Source organism: Colobus angolensis, unplaced genomic scaffold (genome assembly GCF_000951035.1).
Source record: "Colobus angolensis palliatus isolate OR3802 unplaced genomic scaffold, Cang.pa_1.0 Scaffold329, whole genome shotgun sequence".
Classification (NCBI taxonomy): domain Eukaryota; kingdom Metazoa; phylum Chordata; class Mammalia; order Primates; family Cercopithecidae; genus Colobus; species Colobus angolensis.
The window spans coordinates 689,154-701,223 of NW_012116588.1; the positions used below are offsets into that span (position 1 = coordinate 689,154).

The 12,070-nt window shown below is 46.9% G+C and overlaps 1 protein-coding gene across 2 annotated transcripts; it reads right to left on the reverse strand.

The window, feature by feature from the left end:
* Nucleotides 1-869: 869 nt before the first annotated feature.
* LYZL6 (lysozyme-like 6) lies at nucleotides 870-10,305 on the reverse strand. Of its 2 annotated transcripts, XM_011951873.1 has the most exons (5): nucleotides 10,162-10,305; nucleotides 5,528-5,754; nucleotides 4,154-4,312; nucleotides 3,153-3,231; nucleotides 870-1,208 (listed from the first exon to the last, which is right to left on the reverse strand). In XM_011951873.1, the coding sequence occupies exons 2-5, from the start codon at nucleotides 5,664-5,666 to the stop codon at nucleotides 1,139-1,141; spliced, it is 447 nt and encodes a 148-aa protein (XP_011807263.1). In that variant the 5' UTR covers nucleotides 5,667-5,754; nucleotides 10,162-10,305; the 3' UTR covers nucleotides 870-1,138. The 2 variants fall into 2 exon arrangements, with proteins under 2 accessions (XP_011807263.1, XP_011807262.1); XM_011951872.1 differs by lacking the exon at nucleotides 10,162-10,305 and having other exon boundaries at nucleotides 5,528-5,865.
* Between the last annotated feature and the right edge of the window lie 1,765 nt (nucleotides 10,306-12,070).

Here is a 12,070-nt window from a genome sequence, read left to right on the forward strand (position 1 = left end):
GACTCCATCTCAAAAAAAAAAAAAAAAAATTGGCTGGGTGTCGTAGCACACACTTGTAGTCCCAGCTACTTGGGAGGCTGAGGCAGGAGAATTGCTCGAGCCCAGAAGTTGGAGGCTGCAGTGAGCCAAGATCCTGCCATTGCATTCCAGCCTGGGCTATGCAGTGAGACTCTGTCTCAAAAAAAAAAAAAAAAAAATTAGAAATTTCAGGTTTAATTATTTTTCACATTTTGTCACCTGTGAAATACAAAAGTCTGGGAACTACTGAATAGTCAAATCTCTCCTTTTATAGTAGAAACAGTTAAGGCTCAGTGGTAGAGAAATAAGTGGTCCAAGATAAAACCCCAGTTTGGTCAGACACTACTGATGGTGGCTATGTGTAGGACATTCCTTCAACTGTTCCTTTTCTGACTTTGCTTTTTCTTTAAGCATGTTCTTCTCCACATCAGCACCCTCCAGGCAAACCAGATCCTGTCCAGAGAAGACTTTTTAATCGTCTAGATCCTATTCTCCCAAAGCACCCCAAAATTATTGGCGTCTGCCACTATTTCTCCATCCCATCACTACTTTCTCCACATCAATACCATACCCTTAGCCCCACTCATTGCCTACTTCTGAGCTCTTTTACTTCAAAAATTGTTCTTTGGAGGAATTACTTGGATGCTGATACTGTTTCAAAGCAATAATTATGAATTTTATTATACATTTAATTTTCTATTGTAATGTTTGTGGCTATTTCTGCTTCTCCACCTAGATGATGAACACCTAAAGAGCGACAGTTGTGTTTTGTCTTCCTTCTAGTACCTAGTACACTCCCACTGTCTCAGGTACTCAAATAGACGTAGAATAATGAATAAATGGACGCATTCTTTGCAGAGTGAGTGCTTCAATAAATTAGAGACTTTTTTTATTGTGGTCCTCAGTTTACAAATGACAGAGAGGAACCAGGGGACTGGGTCCAGATGGGAGTAAGGAGGAAGCCAAGAAAATGATTTATTCTTGGGGCTCTGGTCAGTTTTAGTTGTAAATGGGAGGGAAAGAAAGTAACATGAAGTTGAGGCATAGGAAGAAGAAATGAAGAATTCCTGACTAAGGAGAGGAGTCTTGGAATGACTCCATGGTGCACCCGCACCCTGTTTCATCCCAGTCGGCATCCTGTCAGCCAGTAGGAGAGTGGCCGGCCTGAACAGTGCAACCTCCATTCTACCCTGTGGAGAAAAAAGACATGGTTCTTGCCTCACGCTCAGTAACTCCTCCACACACATGACCCAGTTCTTGGTGAGTCTTGCATGTGGAGCAATGCCCAGGATCCCCTTCATTGCTATCCTTCTGGTCTGTCCTCCACTGTCCCCTCTGACGAATCCTGTAAAACTCTCATCTCTGGTGTTTGCCTGCTTCCCTGGATCAACATTTCCACATTTTAAAATCCTCGTCTCTCCCTGAAGGGGTGAGTACTGTTTTACAGGGCTGAGGGTTACTTATTACACACACACACACACACACACACACACACACACACACACACACAAAGTCCCAGGTGCAACCATTGCTTCTCCCTCCAGAAAGGATTGGCATAATCATCGCTATCAATTCTTTTCTGTGGTGTTTTGAGTATGCAAGGGATTTGACTCCTTCCACAGTCGCCTATAGAGGCGGCCATTTGTGTTACTTACATATCTAGTTTGAAGCTCAGAAAAGGTGACTATCTGAATGTCCACCGTTGGTGAGCTCACAGCTTTGTGGGTGTCTGCCTAGCTGATGAGCGCCACATTTTTTTTGTTGTTGTTGTCGTTTTTCGTTTTTTTTGAGACAGATTCTTGCTCTGTCGCCCAGGTTGGAGTGCAGTGGCGTGATCTCGGCTCACTGCAACCTCTGGCTCCCGGGTTCAAGCGATTCTCCTACCTCAGCCTCCCAAGTAGCTTGCCTTAAGGAGCGTGGACCCAAAGCAAGGGAAGGGTCCCCAGAGAGATCCTGGCCCACAGGGTGAGTGCCTCATCCCCACATAACATAAAAAGCAGCCTGGGACAGGCGCCCACCACCACGCCCGGCTAAATTTTGTATTTTTTAGTAGAGACAAGGTTTCACCATATTGGCCAGGCTGGTCTCGAACTCTTAACTTTGTGATCCACCCACCTCAGCCTCCCAAAGTGCTAGGATTACAGGAGTGAGCCACTGCGCCTGGCCACCACATTTATTTTTTTATTTTTTAAAACAAGAATCTCACTCTGCCGCCCAGGCTGGAGTGCAGTGGTGTGATCTTGGCTCACTGCAGCCTCAACCTCTCAGGTTCAAGAGATTCTTCTGCCTCAGCCTCCCGAGTAGCTGGGACTACAGGTACACACCACCATGACCAGCTAACTTTTTGTATTTTTAACAGAGACGGGGTTTCACCATGTTGGCCAGGCTGGTCTCAAGCTCCTGACCTCAAGTAATCCACCCGCTTCAGATTCCCAAAGTGTTGAGATTACAGGCGTGAGCCACCACGCCCCGTCAGCATTTTTAAATTTTAAAAAAAAAAAAAAAGGTCAATTATGGCCACAGGGCCCCTGCAGCAGCCGTAATTGCATTGCTTAACTCCTCCCATCCCTACAGTTGATTGGACCAAGGGGGCACACGTGGTGCACGTGGAACCAATCAGATTCTCTAGCCCAGGAAATTGGACTGGGGCTGAGCCTAACCAGTCCCTATGGTTGCTTAGGACTTTAGCCCATTAACTTTGCAGCACCCTTTGTCCTTTAGACTGTGGAGCACAGAAAGTCTGCAGAGAGAGTTGTGAAGCAAATGCACCAAGAGAAGCTGAAACCTGCATGGAAAGCTTGCTGACAATTTCCAGCCCTGGTTCCATGGTCTCTCTGGGGCCCAGCTGCAGCCCTTGAGTGGGCTCAGTGAGACATCTGGTCCTCTCAGAATAAATTTTCCCCAGCTAGCTCAAGTTGTTTTCTGTTACCGCAACCAGAAGAGTTTTGTTTAATACAATATCATGGAAGAACCAGATCCCAGGTCTTCTAACTCAGAGTTCCAAGCCCATCGCTATCCCACATCTTTCTAGACACTGCAAGGGCGTGCCGGTGAGTCCTTGTCTATCGTCCTTTTCTCTGTCACGCCCTCCTTCGTGGGGCTCTGCCCGCTGAGTCCCACGGTGTCCTCCTCACCAGTTGTTCATCCCCCGTGCTCCGGACACAATCCTTTTTGCACAGTGGATGCCTGCGAGAAGGTTGGGATTGAGCAGATCTGAAAGGAAGGAAGAGAAAACCTGTGAGGGCACAGAAGACAGTCCCAAAGATGGAGGCAGACACCAGCCCTCCCTGGACAGGCTTGTGCCACCTCAAGGTTTCCAGTTGAGGCAAAGGCTGTCTCCCAGGGGCCCATTTAGACATCCCTACAATGGCTGCTAGAGGTTGGAGGTGAAAGGAGGTGTGGGCAGAAGGGGCAAGAGGCCTGAGATTTGGGCCTGTTCACTACTATTCTTCCTAACCAGAGTAGATGGTGGTTCACTCTAAGTTTGTGGGAGGTTTCTAGGGAGAGGAAATGCCAAAACACCACAGAGGTATGTCCCGCCTAGTGAGCGGGGGTCTTCAGGTGAGGAGCCCAGGGACATCAGTCAGCGTGCGAAGGCAGTGATGAGGGACAGAGACATGGGCCCTGTCGAGCCTCCTGGATCAGCTCTGAGCTAGGGAGTTTGCACTTGGCCTTTGGTCAGATCGTTAGCTGAAGATGGTACTCCGGAATGGTTAAGAGCCTGTGAGGCCACTGGTCTGGCATTCAATGCTGGTTCTCTTTTTGAGCCTCACTTTGCTGTTTTGTAAAGTGGAGATCATAAATGGTTTCTACTGCATGAAAATTGGATGAAATAAGCTAAGTATTTAAAGTGCTTAGCGTATAATATTCTCTCAATAAACACTGGCTGCTGCAACTGTTCTACTACTACCAGCTGTATACAGAGCCTTCCTGCATCCTACTCGGGGACTCTATAGAATCTCCTAACTGGATGGGCATTAGGGACACTACTCCAGCCCTCTGCTCAGTAAAGGGATTCCCTGATTTTTTGAACCGTATCTCTGGGGCCATTCCCAGGCTGTGGGTGAAAAGAGAAGTCTGTGAGCAGAGCCTGGTTTCCACTCTCATCTCTCCCACCCTGGGGCCCTGGCCAGACCTTGACAGTCCACGTGGCAAAGGTTTTCTGAGTGACTCTTATAATCGTTGCACCAGTAGTGGCCATTGATCTGGAAGAGGCCATAGTCAAAGCTTCCATCTGCGTTTTCATTTATCTTTGATATGTTGAACTTGCTTTCCACAAAAGCCAGGCACAGCCCTTACAGTAGGGAGAAGGTCAGGATTTAGAGGGGACCAAGCTGAGTGGGAAGGGAGATGGAGGAGAAAGGGAGGCAAAAGGAGTAAGGCCTGGGAGGCAAGATAGGACTAGAGGGCTGGAAACCTCCATTGACTTGCCCTCTCATCCTTTGGTCCATCCACCCACTGATAAGTACAACCATTCATCTGTCCATCTATTCATGTGTCTTGCACTTACTGAGCACCTACTGTGTGCTAGGAACTGTGCAAAGCCCTGTGAGGGACATTTCAGTTGGGTCAAACACAGATGCTGCCTTCAAGGGGCCTATATTAAAAGCATAAAAATATGTACCTAAGGCTGGGCACAGTGGCTCACGCCTGTAATCCCAGCACTTTGGGAGGCTGAGGTGGGTGGATCACGAAGTCAGGAGATCGAGACCATCCTGGCCAACATGGTGACACCCCGTCTCTACTAAAAATACAAAAAATTAGCTGAGTATGGTGGCGGGCACCTGCAGTCCCAGCTGCTAGGGAGGCTAAGGCAGGAGAACGGCGTGAACCCAGGAGGCGGAGCTTGCAGTGAGCCGAGATTGTGCCCCTGCACTCCAGCCTGGGTGACAGAGTGAGACTCCATCTCAAAAAAAAAAAAAAAGTACCTAAAAAACCCACAAAGCAAGATAAAAGGACAAGTGTTGCAAGACAGGTGCACACAAATCCTAGGGAAAAGGGAGATATCCCTTCCATGCAGGAGGATAAAGCCTTTGTACGAGCTGACCCTTCTGCCTGGAGTGTTCTTTCCCCAGACATTTGGGTGACCAGGTCCTTCATTTAATTCAGTGCTGCTCAATGTCACCTCCTCAGAGAGGCCTTCCCTGACTTCCCCATCTAAACAGTGTCACCATCGCTCCCCCTGCTTTATTCTTCTTGATAGCATTGATCACCACCAGGCAGTACTTTATGAGTGTGTTTGTTGCTGCTCTCTTCCCCTAGGATGTGAACACTACAAGGGAAGGGAATTTGTTTATCTCTACATCCCCAGCGTCTAAAACAGTTCTTCGTATGTAGTAAGTGCTCGGATAATAACTTGGATGAATATGACGTGTTGGAAAAGGCTTTTTGAAGGGGGCTGCATTTTGAACTTGGCTTTGAAAGATGAACAGGAGAGAAAGAAGCTGGCCATGTAGGACACGACTAGGAGAGAAGGAGAAATGACAGGGGAGGGGCCGATGGCACTCACAGTCACTCAGGGAGTAACCCTCAAACCCATCCAAGTCCTCCAGCTGCAGCACCTGGGCCAAGTCACAGCGACTGATGAGGCTGGCCTGATTTAGGGCAAGAAAGCTGCTGACCAAGTAGATGAGTAGCACCTTTGTCATCCTTGGAGGGGAGGAGGTGCAGCTGAAGGCTGATGATTCTTAGGGTCTTGCAGACTTTCTGCTGATCTTCTCTGAGAGCCTGGGGAATCTGGAGAGGGCAGCCAGATTTCCTTACTCACTCACTGCTCCAACCTGGCTGTTTCCTATCTCTTTTCTCTCATTTACTATTTTATATATTTTTTTTATCATGGAAAATTAAACAGTTACAAAAGGAGAGAGAATAGTATCATGAACCTCCATATAGCAACTTCTGAGCTTCAACATTAAAAAACCAAGCCCATCTTTCTTTGTTGTTGTTTGTTTTTTAGTTTTTTATTTTTTAGAGATAGGGGGGTCTCACTATGTTGACCAAGCTGGTCTTGAACTCCTGGCCTCAAGTGATCCTCCCATCTCAGCCTCCCAAAGTGCTGGGATTACAGGTGTGAGCCACCACACCTGGCCAATCTCATTTCATCAATAGGTCCTCTTATATGGGCACCAGCTATGGGTAGTATTTGGGTATTGGGATGGTGAGTGAGGTTGGCAAAGGAGATTACTGAAGACTATCTTCACCGCATATGTGTGTGTGTATCTGAGCATGTGCTTTTAGAAGGAGGGCCAGGATACTGGGTGCTCATCTCCCCACAACCCCACTCCCTAAGACACATGACACATGATTTTTCCCAGGGGCCATACCCTGCCTGGTACAATTCTTGGTGGGCTGGCTATAGACATAACTTTCACTTTCACATTGTATGTGTGTGTGTTGGGGGGGGAACAGCAAGGGCCCTAGATTCACACTGCCTGCTTTCAAATCTTGGGCTGTTATGTGATTTTGGGCAACATACTCAACCTTTCTGGGCCTCATTTGTAAAATGAAGATATGCTAATACCTACCTAAAAGGGTTGTTTTGATGATTAAATGAAATAATGCCCAGATCTTGGTTCACATTCCACACAAAAGGGAACTGGGACTCCAGGAAATATGGCTGATTCCCAGGCTGGAGCAGGAAAGGGTTATGAGATGTCTGGATTATCTTGCTGTACCAGAAATTTAAAAAGTGCTAAAAATATGGATTGGGGTATGTCAAACTGACACAAGAGTTAGCTCAAAGAGCCACTGACTGGCCAGATCTGGAACGATATTTTTTGGTAACAGCATTATTGAGATATAATTCACGTATCATACAATTAATTCAGCTAAAGTGTACAATTCAGTGGTTTTCAGTATATTTGCAGAGTTGTACAACTACTATTTCACTTTGATTTTAGAATATTTTCATCAATCCAAAACAAAACCCTGTACCCATTTAGCAGTCACTGCCCACCCCCTCCTCCCAACCCCTGGCAACCACTAATCTACTCTCTGTCTCTATGGATTTGCCTCTTCTGGACATTTCATATACATGGAGTTACATAAAATATGGCATTTGGTATCTGGCTTCTTTCACTTAGCATAATGTTTTCAAAGTTCATTCAGGTTGGAGCACATAATGATACTTCATTCCTTTCTATGGTTGAATAATATTCCATTGTATGAATAGACCCTACTTTGTCTATCCATTCATTAGTTGATGGACATTTGGGTTGTTTCTGTTTTTGGCCATCATGAATAATGCTGCTATGAACATTCACATACTAGTTTTTGTGTGGATATATGTTTTTATTTCTTTGGAGTAGAGTTGCTGGGTCATGGGGTAACCCTAGGCTTAAAAGCTTAAGACCTACCAGATTTCCAAAGTGGCTGCACCATTTTGCATCCCCATCAGCAGTGTATGAAGGTTCCAATTTCTCTACATCCTCACCAACACCCATTATCTGTCTACAAAAGGTCTCCTCATGGATATGAACTGGTATCAGCCTGTTGTTTTAATTTCCGTTTCCCAGATCACTACGGATGTTGATCATCTTTTTTTTTTTTTTTTTCTAGATGGAGTCTTGCTCAGTCACCCAGGCTGGAGTGTGGTGGCGCGATCTCGGCTCCCTGAAAGTTCCGCCTCCCAGGTTCAGGCCATTCTCCTGCCTCAGCCTCCCGAGTAGCTGGGACTACAGGCGCCTGCCACCATGCCCTGCTAATTTTTTGTATTTTTAGTAGAGACGGGGTTTCACCGTGTTAGCCAGGATGGTCTCGATCTCCTGACCTTGTGATCTGCCCGTCTCAGCGTCCCAAGGTGCTGGGATTACAGGCGTGAGCCACCGCGCCCAGCCGATCATCTTTTTATGTGTTTATCGGCCATTGTATATCTTTGGGAGAATGTCTGTTCAGAACCTCTGCCCAGTTTCAAATTGAGTTTCTTTTTATTACTGAGTGGGAAGAGTTCTTTATATATTCAGGACACTAGACCAACATCAGATATATGGCAGATACTTTTTCCCATTCTGGGGACTGCCTTTCGCTTTCTTGGTGGTATTCTTTGAAGCCCCAAAGTTTTTAATTTTGAAGATGTGCAATGTATCTATTTTTCCTTTCGTTGCATGTGCTTTTGGTGTCATATCTAAGAAATCATTGCATAATGGTTTCCAAGGTAATCTGGGACAATTAGACCATCAAAATAAATGACAGTAACAGATTATACATTAAATGCAATAGGAATCCATGAGCCCATAATAATAATAAATTGACAAAAAGATACATAGTGTGGAGCTGAAGCAGAGACCCTCTTCCTGACAATAAAAAGCCAACCGATAAATGTGGAGGAAGTCATGGAGTTGAAAAATAATCACCATTTTGCAACCATCATAGATTGGTTTGAGAAAGAATCATCATTGCATGCTAAATCTGCGGTTGTGGGAAGACTGCTGAATAACTGGATATATTATCCATGATCTTATAGGGTCTCCCCACAGATTGCTTATTAGTTGCACAGAAAGAAAAAACAAAACAGATACAGTGGAGGATAACCAGACAGTATTTTGAACTTGCAATCAAAATGAACATCTCCAGTGAGGGACAGAGGGACACTGTGTGCCTCCAGGTGTGACTCCCAAGGAGGACACATCACTTATGCAGTATTCCGTCCAGGGATGCATAGCCTGTGTCTGATCCTGAGGAAACATCGCAGCCAAACTCGCTGAAAATCTGTAAGATAACTGGCCCGTATTCTTCAAAATGGCCAATGCCATGGAAACTGAAAGACTGGCCAGGCATGGTGGCTCAAGCCTGTAATCCAAGCACTTCGGGGGGCTGAGGTGAGAGGATTGCTTAGGCCAGGAGTTTGAGACCAACCTGGGAAACAGCAAGACCTCATCCCTACACTACAAAGAAGCAATACTTCCAATAAATCTGAAAACCTGGGACTATTTCTGTCACTGGTTTGCTGTGTTTTTCCCCTTAAACTAGGTTTATGTTGGTGAGGGGGCAGAAGCCTGAGTTCTTCCATCCGCCGCCTTCCAGTGTCAGGCGGCTTCTGCTTGGACAAGATGGCTATCTTGGTGGGCTTGTTTCTTCTCCGGTCTTGTTGTAGGAGGCAGAAAGAAATTACTTAGGTAGACAGGGTAAAGTGAATCCCCAGCAGAAAACTTTCCTTTTAACAAAAAGCAGCTCAAAGATAGCTCCCTTTCTAACCTCACGCAGCTCAAGGAAACACCTTTTCTTCTAACAACAAGCAGCCTGAAAGAGCAAACAGATAAGACAGCTCAAGTACAGAAGGATCGGGGAAGTCTCCTGGGTAATCACCAAACTTCACACTTATACAATGGGCACCAGTAAAATAGTGGGCCTTACTAACCACATTCCCTTCACTTTAGGTGCGCTAAGATAGGGAAGCTAAAAGCAGAATCGAGGGGTATGCCTACAGCTGCAAGATGTATGGGAACAGACACAGAAACTCTTCCTCCCAGATAAGCAAGACAAAGAGACACAGACTAAAAGTTGGCCTATGTGGTTGGGAATGGGGTGAGAGCCCATTAAAAACTCTGCTCTATAGAGATAGCATACCTGGTCCCAACTGAACCATCGGGCCCTAGGAGGATAAGACATCCCCTCCTCACAAACACCTCCTCACTAACACCTCCTCACTAGCCTATTTAGAAAACCCTGACATTTCCACTACCACCTGGCAACCTGCTCGGGACCTCTTTCTATGACAGCTGTTCTTTCCTTTTGCCTATTAAACTCCTGCTCCAAACTCACTCTGTGTGCGTGTGTGTCTGTGTCCTTAAACGTGAGACCATGAACCTTGGTATTTACCCCAGACAACAAGGCTGCTTCTGTCTCTTGTTCTGAGACTCATTCCACACTAGCCTGAGCTTGGGGCCATTCTTTTGCTTCTCCCACCTTCCTACCCCCAGAGCTGACAGATTTAGTGAATAAAATTTACAAGATGCCTTGTTAAATTAGAATTTCAGGCAAACAACAACCTACTCCACACTGACTCAGGAGGGACCCTCAGAGATAGATGTCACTGAGCCTCGGGAAGCAGGAAGCTCCATCCCTGCCCATTAAGCCCCCTCTCAGGGTCTCCTCAAGGAAGACAGTGGTTCCAGAAGGTATGTTCCCACCCCTTCTACAGCTTACCTCTCTCCCATCCCTCTCTGACTCCAGGTTCCAGCTGGCCCAGGGATATCTGGGAGGATCTGTAGAAAAAGGCCGTCTACAGTAGGAGCCTCTTCTTCCTCACCACGTATGTTTCAGCCCTGCCCAACTAACAGCTCTCCATGTTCTAAAGAATGAGGGAGTGCTGGGCCATCCCGACCTTCTGGAACTCCAGTTCTGTGATGTCATCCATCTCCTGGAAATACACTGGTTTTAACCAGGCAAATTGGCCAAGCGTCAGGCAGAATTAGCAGCTGGGCCTGGGAGGACAGGTGACATCTGTGAGGAAAATGGCCAGGTGGGACAGGGTGGAGAGCACTGGCTGTTTCGTTCCTTTTTGGGAGCAGCACCACCTTTGGGGGAGCTCTTTCCCTCATGGAGTTTTAGTGGGGACTGCCAGTCCTAGGGCCCTGCCCCCCCAACATCCCCCAATAAGCGTAGGAATGCTTGTGTGCCAGTCACTGTATTTGTAAACGGAAGCGGTGGACCTGCTCAGCTTCCAATAGAAAGCCTGTGTGTGCAGGGCCAGAGGACACAGCCCATCTAAGGCACTAAGCCTCCATAAAGAGGGAGTGGAATCTGGACGGGATTCCAGCCCTAGGGTATACCCTTTCTGGGACCCAAACACACCCTTCCCGTTCCTTCAATTCTGAGACTCAATAAATGTCCCTACTTGCAGAACAAGTTTTGAGTTGGGTTTCTGTCACTTGCAGCCAAAAGAGCCAGTCACAGTCGGCATTGGGTCAACCATCTGTGAAATGGTGACCTGACACCCTGTCCCCTCCCTTTGAAGGCCACAACATCCCAACACCATTAGTCACCGACGAAGTCCAGGAGAAATTTCTACCAACTGTAGCAAAAAAGAGGCAAGGGAGAAAACATTTTGTTACTGACGGTGCACTCTTCTCTCTGAAACAGGGAGGCAGGATCTGACAGAAAAAAAGGACAAGTGGCGGCCAGGCGTGGTGGCTCACACCTGTAATCCCAGCACTTTGGGAGGCCGAGGCGGGCAGATCACGAGGTCAGGAGATCGAGACCATCCTGCCTAACACAGTGAAACCCCGTCTCTATTAAAAAAAAAAAAAATACAAAAAATTAGCTGGGCGTGGTGGTGGTCGCCTGTAGTCCCAGCTATGCGGGAGGCTGAGGTGGGAGAATGTCGTGAACCTAGGAGGAAGAGCTTGCAGTGAGCAGAGATTGCGCCACTGCACTCCAGCCTGGGCAACAGAGCAAGACTCCGTCTCAAAAAAAAAAAAAAAAAGAATAAAAGGACAAGGGGCTTCTAAGTGGTCAGTGTTGGCCTGTGCCCCTCCAGACTTCTCTTCCCAGCAGGGCAGCAGTGCATGGCACCCTGGAGTAGGAGGCCTGCAGGGGCAGAGGGGGGAGGCTGAACATGCTGGGGGCACCACTGTATGAGAAACCATTTGTGGCCAAAAATCTACATGGGCCTCAGATGACCTGAATGAATTCATCTCTGTAGAGTGAGAGTCCTGGGCAGGAGGAAAGGTTTCCATAGCCCAGGACCACATACTTGGAAATTTGGTCTCTGAAAGTTAAGATCTGAGAGAAGATGGTCTTTGCGGCATTCAAAGGGGGTCCAGAGGGACCCTCCACCTCCAGCCCCCTAGCTGTGGCAAACATGAACCCTGAGTAGATTGCCACCCATTCAAACAACTGGAAAACCCAGGCTGGGGCCCATGAGTCAAGTCAGCTCAGGGCAAGAGGACAGATGGACAGCATAGGCCATCTGTCTCAATATTTGCAAGTTATAAATTAAACTAACAGACTGTTAAAGTAAAAATCACTATCAGATATTTGCTTTCAGTCTCCTCCTCTTTTGAATGTCAATATGTAGTTGATATGAGCAATGCAAGGAGGCATATTATTGGTG